Source organism: Pelobates fuscus, chromosome 6 (genome assembly GCF_036172605.1).
Source record: "Pelobates fuscus isolate aPelFus1 chromosome 6, aPelFus1.pri, whole genome shotgun sequence".
In the NCBI taxonomy this organism is placed as follows: Eukaryota; Metazoa; Chordata; class Amphibia; order Anura; family Pelobatidae; genus Pelobates; species Pelobates fuscus.
The window spans coordinates 282,022,867-282,041,737 of NC_086322.1; the positions used below are offsets into that span (position 1 = coordinate 282,022,867).

At 44.4% G+C, this 18,871-nt stretch overlaps 1 protein-coding gene across 6 annotated transcripts in view; it reads right to left on the minus strand.

Annotated features, from left to right (window-relative positions):
- The window catches only part of HDAC5 (histone deacetylase 5), a 101,674-nt gene that overhangs the window by 35,088 nt on the left and 47,715 nt on the right, over positions 1-18,871 (minus strand). For 2 of the 6 annotated variants that reach the window (XM_063459281.1, XM_063459280.1), the window contains exon 1: positions 12,170-12,350. The exons of 2 other annotated variants lie outside the window; for them this stretch is intronic. In XM_063459281.1, the coding sequence (XP_063315351.1) occupies positions 12,170-12,323 (154 nt within the window). In that variant the 5' untranslated portion in view covers positions 12,324-12,350. Of the gene's footprint in view, positions 1-12,169; positions 12,351-18,871 lie in introns of those variants that run through there. 2 more of the 6 variants (XM_063459283.1, XM_063459282.1) reach the window with 2 other exon arrangements.

Sequence of the window (18,871 nt, forward strand, 5' to 3'; positions counted from 1 at the left end):
TCTGGAATATGAGCAGATAGCTATATAGATAAGACAGAATGTGTATGATAAATAAGATCTAGAAAGACAGAAACGGCTGAGAATATAAGACACACACATACACAGCAGGGGGGGGTAGTGGGGGATAGTGTTCATGAGAAGCATTCCAACAGTCTGCAGACATCACTGAAGCTAAAAATATACAGATTGGAATTATATATAGACAAAAAGATACATCACACTGTGTGTATGGTAGCTACAATGTATTTGTTATTCATACAAACATATTGGGGGAAAAAAAACAGGGCAAAACATACACGTATATACTCGGAAAAAAATTATACTGCAATAATAGCGGATTATACAAAATTTCTAGCACTGTTAATATGTCATTATAAACTATATTATACACTTAAGAAGTAAGGAAAAAGTAAATAATTCAGGGGTAAAAGTGTTTCCTGGAATTCGACTTGCCGTGTTTCCCCGAAAATAAGACATCCCCCGAAAATAAGCCCTAGTGTGTTTTTCAGGAGAGGGTGGGGGTCTTATTTTCAGGGAAAGACGGTATCTATAGGACAAGGTGTAGAGCTTGAAATTCTACAGGAAATTGTGTATGTACATACACACTGATCAGCCACAACATTAAAACCACTGACAGTATTATATTCTGGTTACAATGGCTCGTCAACAGGTGGGATACATCATGCAGCAAGTGAATAGTCAGTTCTTGAATGTCATGTGTTGGAAGCAGGAAAAAGGGCAAGCGAAAAGATCTGAGTGACTTTACATAGTTACATAGGCTGGAAAGAGACATGCGTCCATCAAGTTCAATCTTTCTCACATCTGTTTATGTGGTTGATCCAGCCAACAGTGATGGCTAGACAGCTGGGTGAGAGCATCTCCACAACTGCAAGTCTTGTGGGGTGTTCCTGGTTGCAGTGGTTTCAAAAGTGGTGCAAGGAAAGACAAGCGGTGAACAGGAGTCAGGGTTATGGGCACCTTAGGTTCATTGATGCACATGGGGAGCGAAGGCTAGCCAGTCTGGACCGATCACACAGAAGAGCTACTGTAGCTTAAATTCCTGAAAAACTTAATGCTGGCCATGATAGAAAGGTGTCCGAACACAGCAGCTTGCTGTGTAAGGGGCTGCGTAGCCGAAGGCCCGTCAGAGTGTCCATGGTAACCCCTATACACGGCAGACAGCGCCTTAAATGTGGACATGAACATTAGAACTGGACCATAGAGCAATGGAAGAAGGTTGCTTGGTCTGATGAATCACAATTTCTTTTAGATCAGGTGGATGGTCAGGTGGGTCTGCGTTGTTTACCTGGGTAAGAGTTGGCAGCAAGAAGCGTTATGGGAAGAACGCAGACTGGCAGAGGCAGTGTTATACTCTGGGCAATGTTCTACTGGGAAAGTTTGGGTTCTGGCATTCATGTGGATGTTACTTTGAGACGTACCACTAACTTAGAGATTGTTGCAGACCATGTACACTACTTCATGGCAATGATGTTCCCTGATGGCAGTGGCCTCTTTCAGCAGGATAGTGCACCCTGCCAGCAAAAATTGTTCAGGAGTGGTTTAAAGGAACATGACAAAGAGTTTAAGAGTTGCCTTGGTTCCAAATTCCCAAGATCTCAATCTGATTGAACATTTTCAACAAATCTAATCCTTGGGGGCCATACCTCGCAGCATGCAGGACTTAAAGGATCTGTTGCTAATGTCTTGGTGCACATACCACAGGACATGTTCAGAGGTCTTGTGGAGTCCATGCCTTGTCGCATCAGTTGTTCTGGCAGCACAAGGGGCACAGCATGATATTAGGCAGGTGCTTTTCATTTTGTGGCTGATCAGTGTATACACAGGTATTTCTTATATTGAGAGCAACTAAGGTAGGCGTCCTGGTTTCTATTCCTTGTATTAGGATATATGAGGTATATGTCCCTGTGGCTTTGTATTAGGATGAGATGAGTGGTAACATTTCTGGTATCTCCATATTATGAGAAGGTAAGAAGGCTGAGTTCTAGTGTCCGTGTAATATGAGAAGGTAAGAAGGGTGAGTCCTAGTGTCTGTGTATTAGGAGAAGGTAAGAAGGATGAGTTCTAGTGTCCGTGTATTATGAGAAGGTAAGAAGGCTGAGTTCTAGTGTCTGTGTAATATGAGAAGGTAAGAAGGGTGAGTCCTAGTGTCTGTGTATTAGGAGAAGGTAAGAAGGATGAGTTCTAGTGTCTGTGTATTATGAGAAGGCAAGAAGGGTGAGTTCTAGTGTCCGTGTATTATGAGAAGGTAAGAAGGAGGATTTCTAGTATCCGTGTATTATGAGAAGGTAAGAAGGATGAGTTCTATTGTCCATGTATTATGAGAAGGTAAGAAGGGTGAGTTCTATTGTCCGTGTATAACGAGAAGGTAAGAAGGGTGAGTTCTAATGTCTGTGTATTATGAGAAGGTAAGAAGGATGAGTTCTAGTGTCCGTTTATTATGAGAAGGTAAGAAGGGTGAGTTCTATTGTCCGTGTATTATGAGAAGGTAAGAAGGGTGAGTTCTAGTGTCCGTGTATTATGAGAAGGTAAGAAGGAGGATTTCTAGTGTCCGTGTATTATGAGAAGGTAAGAAGGGTGAGTTCTATTGTCCGTGTATAACGAGAAGGTAAGAAGGGTGAGTTCTAATGTCTGTGTATTATGAGAAGGTAAGAAGGATGAGTTCTAGTGTCCGTGTATTATGAGAAGGTAAGAAGGAGGATTTCTATTGTCCGTGTATTATGAGAAGGTAAGAAGGGTGAGTTCTATTGTCCGTGTATAACGAGAAGGTAAGAAGGGTGAGTTCTAATGTCTGTGTATTATGAGAAGGTAAGAAGGGTGAGTCCTAGTGTCTGTGTATTATGAGAAGGTAAGAAGGGTGAGTTCTAGTGTCCGTGTATTATGAGAAGGTAAGAAGGAGGATTTCTAGTGTCCGTGTATTATGAGAAGGTAAGAAGGGTGAGTTCTATTGTCCGTGTATAACGAGAAGGTAAGAAGGGTGAGTTCTAATGTCTGTGTATTATGAGAAGGTAAGAAGGATGAGTTCTAGTGTCCGTGTATTATGAGAAGGTAAGAAGGAGGATTTCTATTGTCCGTGTATTATGAGAAGGTAAGAAGGGTGAGTTCTATTGTCCGTGTATAACGAGAAGGTAAGAAGGGTGAGTTCTAATGTCTGTGTATTATGAGAAGGTAAGAAGGGTGAGTCCTAGTGTCTGTGTATTATGAGAAGGTAAGAAGGGTGAGTTCTAGTGTCCGTGTATTATGAGAAGGTAAGAAGGAGGATTTCTAGTGTCCGTGTATTATGAGAAGGTAAGAAGGGTGAGTCCTAGTGTCTGTGTATTATGAGAAGGTAAGAAGGGTGAGTTCTAGTGTCCGTGTATTATGAGAAGGTAAGAAGGAGGATTTCTAGTGTCCGTGTATTATGAGAAGGTAAGAAGGGTGAGTCCTAGTGTCTGTGTATTAGCAAAAAGTGAGAGGGATTAGTTCTGGTATCTCTGTAATAGAAAGTGAGAGTGGAGTTCTATTGTCCGTGTATTAGCAGAAGGGAGAGAACAGTCTTGAAATAACAGTTGTTATTTTCAGGACTATAGATTCCGTATAACTTGGCCACCCATTTGTTCCCATTATAATGCAATACCTAACAAAACTGATAATGCAAAGCAACTTTATTAGACTCTACCCAATGTAAAACCTTCATTGCACATGGGAAGAGAGTCATGAGAGGGCTTCTTTCCACGGCCATAAGATGAAGATGCAAGGGCTGAATATTCTAAACAAGGTTCATCCTAAATATTTTTGCATAAACTGAGAACGAAGTAAATGCCAGTTATCAATTTTGTTATTTTTTTTTGTTTTTACATTGTGTTTACATCATATTAAAAGCTGTCAACGCACACGTTAGTATATGATGCAATTCACAGATATCCCATGATGCAGCATGTGCATGTCCTTTTAACACTTCTGCGTGCACACAGAATACTGTTCTACTGCTGCACACAACATCACAGTTAATGATGACGATACAATAAAGTTTAATGGGATAAGTGAAACAGACTTGTTAATAGCAAAACAATGGCAGTTCCCCTTTAAGTATGAAGCTATTGTTGTTCTTTATTTGTTTTATTAATTTATTATTTTAATTACAGTTATAGCGGATCAAAACAACCTTCCCATTTCTAGGGTAGTAAACAACTAAGTAACCAGGTGTTCAGGCCACTAGAATGTGTTGGGGGTGGGGGTAGACTCATACGACCAAAGGAATGCGCTTAACGGTGGATTACTGGTGTGTCGTGGTATTAAGGCTAGGGAAATTCGGAGGGCCTCACCTATGGGAGAATTGGGCTGTATTTCTAATAAAATATGGGCCACCACGGCCCTACATGTTCATCACACAGAAGTGTATTCGCTGCCTCCAGTCAGGTAAAATTACTGTCCACAAGACATGGGTTGAAGGAAGGGAGCTATTGACAAAGCCAAAGAGCCCACAACATTTTTTTTAAAGTATAGGAGCACAATATAGGACCCTCACTAGCTACTAAGGGTCCAAAGGGCCCCCATTTTTTTTAATAACAGGGGGAAAATACATTTCTCCCTGTTTTTACTACAGGATTCCTGGGGAGCCCTATAACAATTTGATTAGCTACCAGCTGCCCCTAAATTTCCCTTTGGTTTTGGTCTGCCTTTAGCGTATACTGTGCAGTGGATTCATTACCAAGAGAAACACCCTATTATACCGAGCACTATCTGTTACTATGGGTTTGTATTAAGTCTGAATATTAACACACACTATATGTGTGGGATAACAAAAAAATAAAAAAATAAACAAACAACAATTCTGGGATTTCATGCACCCAAAAATATATATATATATATATATATCTCACCAGTTAATAGCACACACTGAATCTATCTGCAAATGGCTAAATATTGGGGTATATGAGAGGGATGTGATTTGGCGTCTGTATTAGGAGGACGTGAGAGGTTTTGGTCCTGTGGCATGTATATTGCAAAGAGGTGAGAGGTAATGTGTACAGGGGTCTGGATTTGGAGGTGAGAGGTAATGTGTGCTGGGGTCTGGATTAGGAGGTGAGAGGTGATGTGCGCTGGGGTCGTGATTAGGAGGGGAGAGGTAATGTGCGCTGGGGTCTGGATTAGGAAGTGAGAGGTGATGTGTGCTGGGGTCTGGATTTGGAGGTGAGAGGTAATGTTAACTGGGGTCTGGATTAGGAGGTAAGAGGTAATGTTAACTGGGGTCTGGATTAGGAGGTGAGAGGTAATGTACCTTGGTGTCTGGATTAGGAGGTGAGAGGTAATGTACCCTGGGGTCTAGATTAAGAGGTTAGATTTTATGTGTGCAGGGGTCTAGATTAAGAGGTGAGAGTGGGGTGTGCTAGGTTTCTAGATTAGGAGGTGAGAGTTTATGTACCCTGGGGTCTGGATTAGGAGGTTAGATTTTATGGGTGCTGGGGTCTGGATTAGGAGGTGAGAGGTGACATGTGCTAGGTTCTAGATTAGGAGGTGAAAGGTAATGTGTACTAGGGTCTGGATTAGGAGGTGAGAGGTGATGTGTGCTGGGGTTTGGATTAGGAGGTAAGAGGTAATGTATCGTAAGGTCTGTGAATTAGGAGGTGAAAGGTTAGGTGTGCTGGTATCTGGATTAGGAGGTGATGTGTGCTGGGGTCTGGATTAGGAGGTGAGAGGTGAGGTGTGCGCTGGATTAGGAGGTGAGAGGAAATGTGTGTTGGGGTCTGGATTAGGAGGGGAGAGGTAATCTGTGTTGAGGTCTGAATTAGGAGGTGAGAGGTAATGTGTACTTGGGTCTGGATTAGGAGGTAAGAGGTGATGTGTGCTGGGGTCTGGATTACGAGGGGAGAGGTAATGTGTGCTGGGGTCTGGATTAGGAGGGGAGAGGTAATGTGCGCTGGGGTCTGGATTAGGAAATGAGAGGTGATGTGTGCTGGGGTCTGGATTTGGAGGTGAGAGGTAATGTTAACTGGGGTCTGGATTAGGAGGTGAGAGGTAATGTACCTTGGTGTCTGGATTAGGAGGTGAGAGGTAATGTACCCTGGGGTCTGGATTAGGAGGTTAGATTTAATGTGTGCTGGGGTCTGGATTAGGAGGTGAGAGGGGATGTATCTTAAATTCTGTGAATTATGAGGTGAGAGGGTATGTGTGCTGGGGTTTGGATTAGGAGGTAAGAGGTAATGTATTGTAAGGTCTGTGAATTAGGAGGTGAGAGGTTAGGTGTGCTGGTATCTGGATTAGGAGGTGATGTGTGCTGGGGTCTGGACTAGGAGGTGAGAGGTGATGTGTGCTGGGGTCTGGACTAGGAGGTGAGAGGTGATGTGTGCTGGGATCTGGATTAGTAGATGAGAGGTGATGTGTGCTGGGGTCTGGATTAGGAGGGGAGAGGTAATCTGTGTTGAGGTCTGAATTAGGAGGTGAGAGGTAATGTGTACTTGGGTCTGGATTAGGAGGTAAGAGGTGATGTGTGCTGGGGTCTGGATTAGGAGGGGAGAGGTAATGTGTGCTGGGGTCTGGATTAGGAGGGGAGAGGTAATGTGCGCTGGGGTCTGGATTAGGAGGGGAGAGGTAATGTGTGCTGGGGTCTGGATTTGGAGGTGAGAGGTAATGTTAACTGGGGTCTGGATTAGGAGGTGAGAGGTAATGTACCTTGGTGTCTGGATTAGGAGGTGAGAGGTAATGTACCCTGGGGTCTAGATTAAGAGGTTAGATTTTATGTGTGCAGGGGTCTAGATTAAGAGGTGAGAGTGGGGTGTGCTAGGTTTCTAGATTAGGAGGTGAGAGTTTATGTACCCTGGGGTCTGGATTAGGAGGTTAGATTTTATGTGTGCTGGGGTCTGGATTAGGAGGTGAAAGGTAATGTGTGCTAGGGTCTGGATTAGGAGGTGAGAGGTGATGTATCTTAAATTCTGTGAATTATGAGGTGAGAGGGTATGTGTGCTGGGGTTTGGATTAGGAGGTTAGAGGTAATGTGTGCTGTGGTCTGGATTAGGAGGTAAGAGGTAATGTATTGTAAGGTCTGTGAATTAGGAGGTGAGAGGTTAGGTGTGCTGGGGTCTGGACTAGGAGGTGAGAGGTGATGTGTGCTGGGGTCTGGACTAGGAGGTGAGAGGTGATGTGTGCTGGGATCTGGATTAGTAGATGAGAGGTGATGTGTGCTGGGGTCTGGATTAGGAGGTGAGAGGTGATGTGTGCTGGGGTCTGGATTAGGAGGTGAGAGGTGATGCATTGTAAAGTCTGTGAATTAGTAGATGAGAGGTGATGTGTGCTGGGGTCTGGATTAAGAAATGAGAGGTAATGTGTGCTGGGGTCTGGATTAGGAGATGAGAGGTAATGTATCGTAAGGTCTGTGAATTAGGAGGTGAGAGGTGATGTGTGCTGGGATCTGGATTAGGAGATGAGAGGTGATGTGTGCTGGGGTCTGGATTAGGAGGTGAGAGGTGATGTATTGTAAAGTCTGTGAATTAGTAGATGAGAGGTGATGTGTGCTGGGGTCTGGATTAAGAAATGAGAGGTAATGTGTGCTGGGTTTGGATTAGGAGGCAAGAGGTAATGTGTTGTAAGGTCTGTGAATTAGGAGGTGAGAGGTGATGTGTGCTGGGATCTGGATTAGTAGGTGAGGTGTGCTGGGGTCTGGATTAGAAGGTGAGAGGTGATGTGTGCTGGGGTCTGGACTAGGAGGTGAGAGGTGATGTGTGCTGGGATCTGGATTAGTAGGTGAGGTGTGCTGGGGTCTGGATTAGAAGGTGAGAGGTGATGTATCGTAAGGTCTTTGAATTAGGAAGTGAGAGGTAATGTGTGCTGGGATCTGGATTAAGATGGTGAGAGGTAATGTGTGCCGGGGTATGGATTAGGAGGTGAGAGGTTATGTGTGCCGGGGTATGGATTAGGAGGTGAGAGGTAATGTGTGCCGGGGTATGGATTAGGAGGTGATGTAACCTGGGGTCTGTGGATTAAGAGGTGAGGTGTACCGGGGTCTGGATTAGGTGGTGAGGTGTACCGGGGTCTGGATTAGGTGGTGAGGTGTACCGGGGTCTGGATTAGGTGGTGAGGTGTACCGGGGTCTGGATTAGGTGGTGAGGTGTACCGGGGTCTGGATTAGGTGGTGAGAGGTGATGTGTGCTGGAGTCAGTGGATTAGGAGGTTAGAGGCAATGTATCGTGAGGTCTCTGGATTAGGAGGTGAAAGGTAACCACCCCTATGTCTGTGTATTAGGAAGACATGAGAGATGTTTCTTGGCGATGGTGTATTGGGAGAATGCAAGCAGTTCATGCTCTGATACGTGTTATCAGGAGGAGGTGAGAGATATCTATGTTTGGATTAGCCAGCGGTGAGATATAAGTATCCTGATAACTGCATATAATGATAAAGTGTGCTGATGTGTTTATGTTTAAGAAGGTTGTGAGGGGTATGTCATGTGTCCTGTTGCCTTTATATTAGGTGGTGAGAAGCATGATGATTGTGTATTAGATGGTTATGTGGTACAGCGACATGATAAAGAATGATTAGATAAGGTCAGAAGAGAGGCTGAATATGTCTGAAAACAAACCTGTAAATGGAGGTACACAGACAGCAATTCAGGTCTGATGTGGACATCTAGACCCTATGGAATGAGAAGTGTGTCTGTCATTGAAATTCAGTGAGTATTTGGTTTGTGAAATGAATAATAGTGAATGTTTGAAGGCAAAAGTGTTACTAGTGTTGGGGAGGTGAATGCATAGCATTTCAATCTCCAAATTTGGGAGGGGATTAAGACTCAATATAACCTGCAAACGAGGGATGAGTAGTGACCCAAAGCAGATTTAGGGGAGGAGAGATAATGTAGTGGGACTTTAAATTAGTTTTAATCCAGGAGAGCCCAGAGTATAAAAAAATAAATAAAAAATAAAGGAATAAGCAGGGCATGGTGGTGATGAGCATAGGGAGAGGGCAGTTGGGGTGATCAGAAGAATCCCATAGGTAGCACGTGAGGAAATTGGGGTGCACTGGAGGAAATCGGGGAGCTCAAATTGACCAAGGAGGTTAATTGGGAAATCCAAAGGAAGAATGGGTGAAGAAATTCAGGGAGCTCAAATATAGTACAATTGAAATTGAGAGAAGCTGATGGAAAATAAGGAAAGACTTGGGGATCAAGGGTAAGCATGGGGTTGGGGCTCCAAAGTAAACACATGAAAACGAGGGAGATCATAAGAAGCACAGTGGGGATTGGGGATCGGGAGAGTCAACAGACTGGGAAAGGTATCAGGAAGCCCAAAGGATGTCAGGGGGGAGAGCTGGTGGTGTAGAGGATGCACAGAAAGGAATTGGGGAAGCCCAGTGGATAAAAGGAGTGGGGAAATGAGAGAGCCCAGAATAGGCGCAAAGCACAGAAGGATGTGAGGAAGCCCAAGGGATACTCTGAGAGGGAGAACTGGAGGATGCACAAGGGAACTGGGAAATACATTGAATACATGGGGAAATCTAAGGATCCCAGGGGATGCACAGGGGGAACTGAGGAAGTCCAAAGTACATACAGGGGGAACCCCAAAGAATACAAAGGGTGAACTGAGGGACCCCAGAAGATGCACAGGGTAACTGAGATAGCCCAAAGTACATATAGGGGGGACAACAAAGGATGCACAGGGATAACTGAGGAAGCCAAGAGAATGCGCAGTCAAAACTAAAGCAGCCCAGAGGGAAATGAAGAATGCATAGGGGAAACCGAGGTAGCCCAGAGAATGCACGGGGTAACTGAGATAGCCCAAAGTACATACAGGGGGAACCCCAGAGCATGCACAGGGGGTACTGGGGAGCCCGTGGGTTGCACAGGGTGAACCGAGAGACCCAGAAGATGCACAGAGGGTCTGAGTGAGCCCAAGGATGCATAGGAGGAACTGAGGTAGCCCAAAGTATGCACAGGGGAAAACGAGGGAGCCCAGAGAATTGACAGGGGGGAACAGAGAGAGCCCAGGGGCTGCACAGTCAGAATTGATGCAACCCAGAGGATGTTCAGGGGGAACTGAGTGAGCCGAAAGTACATACAGGGGGAACCCCAAAGGATGCAGAGGGTATTCAGGGAGCTCAGACAATGCATAGGGGGAACTGAAGCAGCCCAAAGGATGCACAGGAGGAACTGAAGGAGCCCAAAAGATGAACAGGAAAACTGAGGTAGCCCAAACTACATACAGAGGGAACCTCAAAGGATACACAGGAGGAAACTAAGGAGCCCAGAGGATTCACATGAGGAACCAGAGCAGCACAGAGAATTCACAGGGGAAACCGAGGGAGCCCAGAGAATTCACAGGGGGGAACAGAGGGAGCCCAGGGGATGCACAGTCAGAAATGCAGCAGCCCAGAGGATGCCCAGGTGGAACCAAAAGTACATGCTGGGGGAACCCCAAAGGAAGGAATTCAGGGAGCCCAGACAATGCACCGGGTGAATAAAGGAAGCCCAGACAATGACATGGGAACTGAAGGAGCCCAGAGGATGCACAGAGGGAACTAAAGCAACCCAGAAGATAAACATGAAACTGAGGTAGCCCAAACTACATACGGGGGAACCCCAACAGATTCACAGGGGAAACCAAAGGAGCCCAAAGTACATATAGGTGAGCCCCAAAGGATGGGCAGGTGGAACTAAGGAAGCACAGAGGATGCACAGGGGGAATAGAGGGACTGCAGCAGATGCACAGGGTGAACTGAGGCAGCCAAAAGGAAGCACAGGGGGGATAAAAGGAAGCCCAGATGATGCACAGGGGAATACAAGGGAGCCCAAGGGATGCACAGGGGGATACAAGGGAGCCCAGGGAATGCACAGGGGAAACAGAGGGAGCCCAGAGAATGCACAGGGGAGACAGAGGGAGCCCAGAGTATGCACAGGGGAGACAGAGGGAGCCCCGAGGATGCACACGGGAGACAGAGGGAGCCCCGAGGATGCACACGGGAGACAGAGGGAGCCCAGAGTATGCACAGGGGAGACAGAGAGAGCCCAGGGGATGCACAGGGGAGACAGAGAGAGCCCAGGGGATGCACAGGGGAGACAGAGGGAGCCCAGCGGATGCACAGGGGAGACAGAGGGAGCCCAGCGGATGCACAGGGGAGACTGAGGGAGCCCAGAGGATCCAAAGGGGGATCAAGGAAGCCCAGAGGATGCACAGGGTGAATCGAGGGATCCCAAAGTACATCCAGGGGGAACCCCAAAGGATGCACAGGGGGAACTGAAGCAGCCCAGAGGACGAAAAGTTGGAACCGAGGGAGCCCAGAGGATTCATGGGGGTAACCGAGGGAGCCTACAGGAAGCACGGGGGGAACCAAGGGAGCCCAGAGGAAGCATGGGGTGGACCGAGGGAGCCCAGAGGAAGCACAGAGGATTCACGGGGGGAACCAAGGGAACCCAGAAAATACACAGTGAGGAAGAACTGGGGGTTTGTAATAGTACTCAGGTGAGCACAGTCACAGGGTACGCATGAGGGAAAACAGGGGGTATCCACAGGGTGTAAGAGAAATATGATGTGTTCATGAACAAGTCGGTCCCTGATTGTGTAACCTGTTCAAGCACTAAAACATAGTATGTGAGGGTAATTTCTGGACACCTTTCAGTACTAGAGATGGGGAGTAGGGCAGATAGATTTGTGGGACTGTATGGAGTTCAAATGTTGCTTCAGGAATAAAGGTTATGATGTTATTACAGACAGGGTAACATACAGTGTGAATTACTTAGACATAATGTTCAACATATGGAAAACAGAGGTCCTGAATTATAAGCAAAGGATGAGCCAATACCTGCAAATTACTAGAAATATCGGGCAGAACACAAAAGGCTCACAAGTGTCTAGGACAGTCCTTGATCATCAAGAACCGAGTGGACCTGAGAGAATTGGTGAGAGGGGCTAAGAAAACATGCTTGTATAACAGGTGGAGAAGTGAAAGTGGTAACAAATGAGGAAAGAGAACAGTTTAATGGATAGAGCACAGAGAGAGAGAGTTAAAGTCTCCTGCAGATCAGCATGTTTATTTGTGAGAGGGGAGCTGGATTCTCTCAATCAAGGGAGACGTGGACTCTGTTCTCTGTAGAGATGGATGTAGAGTGACGGGAGACTTTCTGTTTGTAACAGGAGTAATTCCCCGTGGATGAAAGGAATGATGGAAGCAGAGGTGGGGTTCTACTCACCTGCAGCAGGCAGTGTGTGTCCCTGTGCCCGGCTCAGGAGCTCCAGCGCTGGCTCTCGCCCCTTCACTCCATCTGCAGAGGACATACAGGGCTCTGTCTCATAGATAGTCTGCAGCATATCAGGCAGCGCCAGGGCCCTGGGAACCAGCAACATTCCCCAACTCTCCCAATCCTGTCCTCCACCAGCAACCAACCGTCTCCCCCCCACCCCCCCCACCACAAAAATAAAAAATTTAAAAAGTCCACCCTACTTCCAACAAGCCCACAACTTTTGTGTCTTCTTCAAGAGAGGCTCAGGGCGCCCACAGAGGACAGTTAATCCATGTCCGAAGTCGGGGTGGCAGTGTCCAGGGTGTTTAGAAGGTGAGTAGAGGTTTCGTTAGGCCTGCACCCTTCCCTCCCCCTCCTGCTTAGTGAACGCTGGGCTGCAAGTGGAAGGTTCTGCAGCACAGAGACTGAAATAGAACTGAAAGGAGGAGCCAGATAAAAATAGACAGGAGAGAGCGAGAGGGAGAGAAGAGAGAGCTCTGGGGGATAAGGACTGCTCAGGAATAACACAGCCTGGCTGTCACACAAGAGACAAATAAACTGGGGAGGTGGGGGGGACCATCAAACACATGGGGCGCAGATTGTGTATGTTTGTGTGTCTGCGTGAAGTTCAGTGTGAATGTTGCATGCATGGAGGGAATGTGGAGCTGAGACCAGTTACAGTTGCTCTATCTGTCTAAATACAGCACTGAGGATGCTGGGAGTTGAGGTCAGAAGCTGGATGACTGGATGCAGCAAAGACACAAACAATAGAACCATCTTTACAGGACGGGGGGCGGGGGGGGGGGGAGGAAAGAGGCAGATACAAGCTACATACGGAATATAGTCTAAAAAATTATATCAATAATGAAGAGTGAATTGGTTATTTACATATATACAATTTGGTGGGTCAGGATTTACTGCCCTGAGCCCCTGGAACTCAGCAATAACCCCCCCCCCCCCCCATATAATTCTATACTGAGACGGAGGGTGTGTATACATGCGGACAAAGGCTGCCAGTGCCAAGGGATTAAGAAGAACGGCTACCAGACTGCGGTACACAGTATACATTATATACATCCGATACCCAACCAAAAATACAGGCAATGTAACAGTGTCATATAGACATGTACTCCAAAATAATACATAGATGTAGAGATAGATGGACAGGGAACACAAATATATGAATTCCCCAGGAGGAAAAGAAAAAATAAATAAACAAAATTAGATTAAAAATAATAAATTTCAGATTAAGTGATTTATTTAAAAAAAAAAAAAAAAAAAAATCGATCTAATTTTTGTATTCTTATAGAGATAAAATCCACGCAGGAACAGACAGAAATAACTATAGGATGGAGAGTGAGAACCTATACTAACAGGGAGGAACAGAGCAGACAGCCAGACACGCATACACACACACACACAGTGCTTTAAAGAGATAGACTACAATGTAATGTATATACACGTATGTGTATATAAATATATTAAATGCAATAACCGATGCTGTCCGAGATTAACTCCCACTAATCTCAGCACACCAGTTCCTGGTTGTGCCAGCACTGCCCCTAAGATTTAAGAAAGACAAGGACTCTAAATTTAGATCTAATGTTAACACACTAAACGCTGCCCCAAAAATCTGATTTAAAAGAGTATATTAGGCATAATTAATTACCGTATTTAGATATCTCTGCTCTTGGTTTATCATGAATGAGAACGTTTCTCTCTCTCTGTATTACACAAATAGTATCCATCTATAAACACACGGAAATATAAATAACATGATCTGCATATAATGTTTTAGAATCCTTAGAATCCTGTATGCGAAATGGATGGTGACGTTACCCATATAATTATTTGCCATAACGAATGGGTAATAATGCCCGGTTCACCTCTGTGCATTTTGGGGGCCCAAATCTTCACCAGAACTGGGACATTCGCTCGAGCTTAGTGGGAGTAATACTACAAGCGACACCAACTTCTATTTTAATCCAGCTCGTTCCATACCACCCTGGACTGTAGCTCCCACTAATCACAGACAGTTCGAGGACATGAATTCCTTACTGCTGTCCGAACAGTAAATGTCTGCCTCTAAACCTATCTTCGCACAACCCTAACACAATACCCCTAGGACAAACACTAACCTTGCCTAAAAATCTGAAAAATTTTAAAACGTGTATTGTGGAAAAATAATGCCACCACAACATATATAAAAATATACACAGAGTCACAGAAACATACACAGGTAGAGACACACTGTGCTGCTCTGCAGCTTGACAGCCATTTGCTGCTCTGCATTCCACACATAAATAGCAGGCTGGTGTTTATTATTGGACTGCGGGTATATATAGCGTGTTACCTCACGTTGGAAGCAAGTTATTATGGCAAGGTGCAAACTCCTGGCACTTAAGAACCCAGTAACCAACAGATACAAGGAAATGTCAGGGAGCTTACGAAGCAAGGACTCTATGTCCAAAACGTGTTAAGCTGTTTTTCTTCCAGCCCCTTCACCGCGTGTGTATTTGTATTATTATTGTTCCATTGTTTGTGGAATAAAAACTACAACTCTCATGATGCCGTGCCAGCCGTCTACAACTTCTAGGAACCTAACTGATCTAGCATTTGTTACTGTGACAGAACACCCTGTCACTGGATTACTAAATCCCCTTTTTATTCTCCGGTTCGTTGGGTAAACTGTGTTCACCCAAATTTTATTCGTGTTTTTTCGGATAAGGAACAAAACCACGAACTACCAGACCACCCGTATGCTGCTTGTTAACCTCCATCACTCCTATCAACATCTCAATAAGGATTGTAACCGAAGTGTTCTAAACAGTCTGCTGGGTGATCACCATTCGTATTTACGAACACGTGGTGGAGGCCATTTTGTGCTGCGAACGCAGGCAGCGGTGTTGGGTTGTCGAGTGCATGGAGCTAAAATCGGACACTTGACTTCCCGAACACCGCTGAACTTCCATTCTCGCCTGCGTTTCAGTGGGAGCATCCCCACGAATGAGGGACACATAATCTGCATACGGGCTAAGAACTACGTTTGGTATTCTGTGTGTTTTCATACCCCCGAAAGACATCGACTGCTAACACCGATTCCATGGAACTATTTTGGGCAGGAGCCTCGTGTTCGGTCGGTCAGAACTTTACCCTGGTGGCATTTTGGCTGCGTTTGTGGGATCTGAACGCTTTTTGGATATGTTGGGCGCTCAGATTCAGGCTATCCGGGATATAAGACTTGAGGTGGTACCTGACTGTGTTGTGTGTATTTTGGGGTGTATAAAAATTGTACATGTTATATACCTGAGAGATAATTTAATTTAACCAATAGTACAGAGGATTATGGGAGGGATTACCCTGTAAAGTTGAGTCAGAAACCACTTGCAGGGGCTGTTGCATAAAAGGCAGTGTGTGGCCTCCAATAAACCAGTTCACCCCAAGCATTTAGTGTCGACAAATGTCTGTGGGGGAAAGCTGTACTGGCTATATCACTACTATACCTGCTTTGGATTATCACTAATGGGAAAGACTACTCGTGATTGCTACTGGGTCCAGGTTTGCTACAGCAGAGTTTGTTACTAGGGTGAAAAAGACATCTCTGGCAGCGAAACCAGTATTCCCATCCGGGTGGCCGCCACATCTACTATTTTTATATTATTTTTTGCCACACAGCACCGTGTTCTTTTGTGGCATAGCTAGAGTTACCAGATCCACCATGATCGCAGAATTCTTCATTGCCTAATTACTCTTAATTAATCTTACACACCTTCTTCTGAATTCTACATACTACAGGGCCACCCTTTTCATGTGCTGCCCATCAATATGTATATTTGATAGGTGTCCCTGAAAACATGGTGGATCTTGTAACACATTTCACTGACCGCAGCCCAGTTGAGGCAGGATTTGTACAATGTTAGGAGACCTCCAGGGTTATTCACTGAAGTGAGAATTTAGGTGAATTTAAACTTTAAAGCCAAGGTAGGAGGAATGAAAGCATAGGCAGCTTAGAGACCTTTTCCAGTTTTGATTACAGTATCAATCCGCTGGCTGTAAAAATACTCTGATCTCACATCCAGTTCCTATATAAGGAGTATTACCAGGACCTTTGTGTTGGCAATGGACCGTTTTCCAAAACAGGTATGATGTATGGTTGTGTATTTAGACCTTGTAGCTAAAATGAGAAATCAAAAGCAGTAACATTGCCGTATTATCCTAAAGAACACATCACTGGCATAAATGGATGATGGGTGCAATATACCTGCAAATACATGTGAATGTAAGCTGTACAATGGGTGGATAAGAAACACAAGTAGGTTCGAAAAGACAAATAAAAAAGTGGCGACGACGGCATTGCTCTAATGAGCTTATGTTGTAAACGAAAAAAGAGGGGGGGGAAATACAAAAAAAAAAAAAAGATAATGGCAAAGTACATGCTAATTAAAGCGAAAATTGATTGTACGTGTATTAATTACATACGTCTGTAAAGATTATATGAAAAAAAGGAAAAGCTAGGATTAGTGAAAACGAAGAACATGCGTCAGGTAAAGAAGTTACCTATACTATATAGACTATATTTCTTTAAAACGTTGAAGAGTTACGTAGTCTCTTGGGCAAACTTATACCCCAAAACATGTAAATAGAGTTAACTTCTCTTAATCCAGTGGTGAGAAGGTCTCTTGTCCCAGTTTCCCGACACCCACTGGGAGGTCATCAGTACTGACGATCCCCACGGGCAATCTGATGCTTCTCAAAATGAAGCACTGGGACGCAGGATGCATTATACTCGATTAGTAGTATTGTCTTCTGATTGTGCTGTCTGAGTGAAAGCCAAGCGGCTGCAATCTTGCCACTTTACAAAAAAGTGCTGATTAATGACAAAGAGGAAACACTGTGAACTCCTAAACATATTTAGCAAGCTGAAGTGTTTTAGGGGTTTCATGTGTTCCTTCAACTTGCTAGTTGATATACCTTCTTAAAGAAGTAGGTATTCAATCCATGAGTAGGGTGGAGAGGATGTGATGAAATATATTTGTGAAGACAGGTAGTTCGGAAAACTGTCATGGAGACCGTTACCTGTAAATACAAAGTAAAGAGGGACCAATGTAATGACGGACAGTGGGAAGAGAAGTTGGGCAGTTGCATTCATTATGGATTGCAGGACGGCAACCCTGGTAACGAGGCAGTGAGTCTAAGGAAGAATTAATGTCAGTACCACAGACCTTGAGAAAGTCCCGTGGGCGGGACGAAACGCGTAGACGTGACTGCATGTGTTGCTGGTCCCGCTTGATCCTTTTCGGCTGCCTTTGTTTATTTAATCGATTTTTTATTCATTTTTTATTTTTCATTTCTTGTGCCTCTTATCACATATTTTTCTTTGAGGTGAGTGAGGGGTGTTGTGCCTATAGACTCCTGACACTGGGAAGTTGAGGACTGGCGGGTATCCATCCAAGGCTGTTTTATCTAACTATACTTTTGAGAAGATACCGACCGCGGTATATATACAGACCGTCTTTTGAGAAGATACCGACCGCGGTATATATTTCCTACTTGTGAGTGATTCACCAGCTGTGTCTGTGGGTGGTCTGCCACAACTTTCACCGCGGTCTTTTTTGAAGATCCCGACCGCGGTGCATATCATCGTTTCTCGACAGATCCCTTTTGAAGTGGGTCGGATGCTGGCGGCATAGAACTCCCTCTCTCCCCCCTTTTTGGGGTTTTTTTCTTCTATTACCTCGGTGGGGGGCCCACACCGAGGCAGGTACTTCCATTATTGTTTATTTATTTTTTATATATTTTCTATATATTTGTTACTCTTCAATTGTTTATAGATACTGTTTTTTGTGATTGCTTTTTTATGTTATTGTTTGATCTTTTGGGCAGCTGTTTTGATACTTTATTTCATACTTTGTACCCACAATATAGTCAGGTGATAAATAATTTACATTTTACTCTATATTGTATTACATATCCGCAATAGAGAGTTCATTGGTACATCATTTATTATAGTGGGTCCTTGCACACATTGTGATTCTTTATTCATTTAATGTTTCCTTTGATTTATTTTAAATATATTTATTGTATAGGAGTTGTATCTCAATAAATATAGTAATTATATTTTTCCAAACATCTATTCCTGAGCGCACATACTTTTTTATATTCTTTTGAGCTACCACTCAATTTTAGACGCTTGTGATGTATGTAGCTGCCAGCCCTTAATATTTGTTGTTTAATACACCTTGTATCCATTTTTCCACAGACCTGAAGGGAAAGGTGCAGAAAGAATTTGCAGGAAGAGATTTTATACTTTTTAAAAAAAGATGAGTTTCAGAAAACGGCCACTCTTCCAGTCACAACTGGTGGCATGTTACAGGAGGAACAGAGAGAGGTCAAGAGAAATGTGGTAGGTCTGGGTGTAAGCAATCAGAAACGTAACACTGGAATCCAAAGTAAATGATCAGATCACCCAGAGAAGTTGTGCGTAGTGAAAACAGAACAGATCCTTGGGAATGCCGATTGAAAGAGGTAGGGTGAGGTGGATTTACCAGAAAGAAAAAAAAATACACTAAATAAGTATTGGTAGAAGTAAGATAAGAAATATGGAAAAGTAGAGTCGTGTCAACTCCGATTACAGAGGGCGAGAAAAAGAAGCTGATATTCCTCAATGTCGAC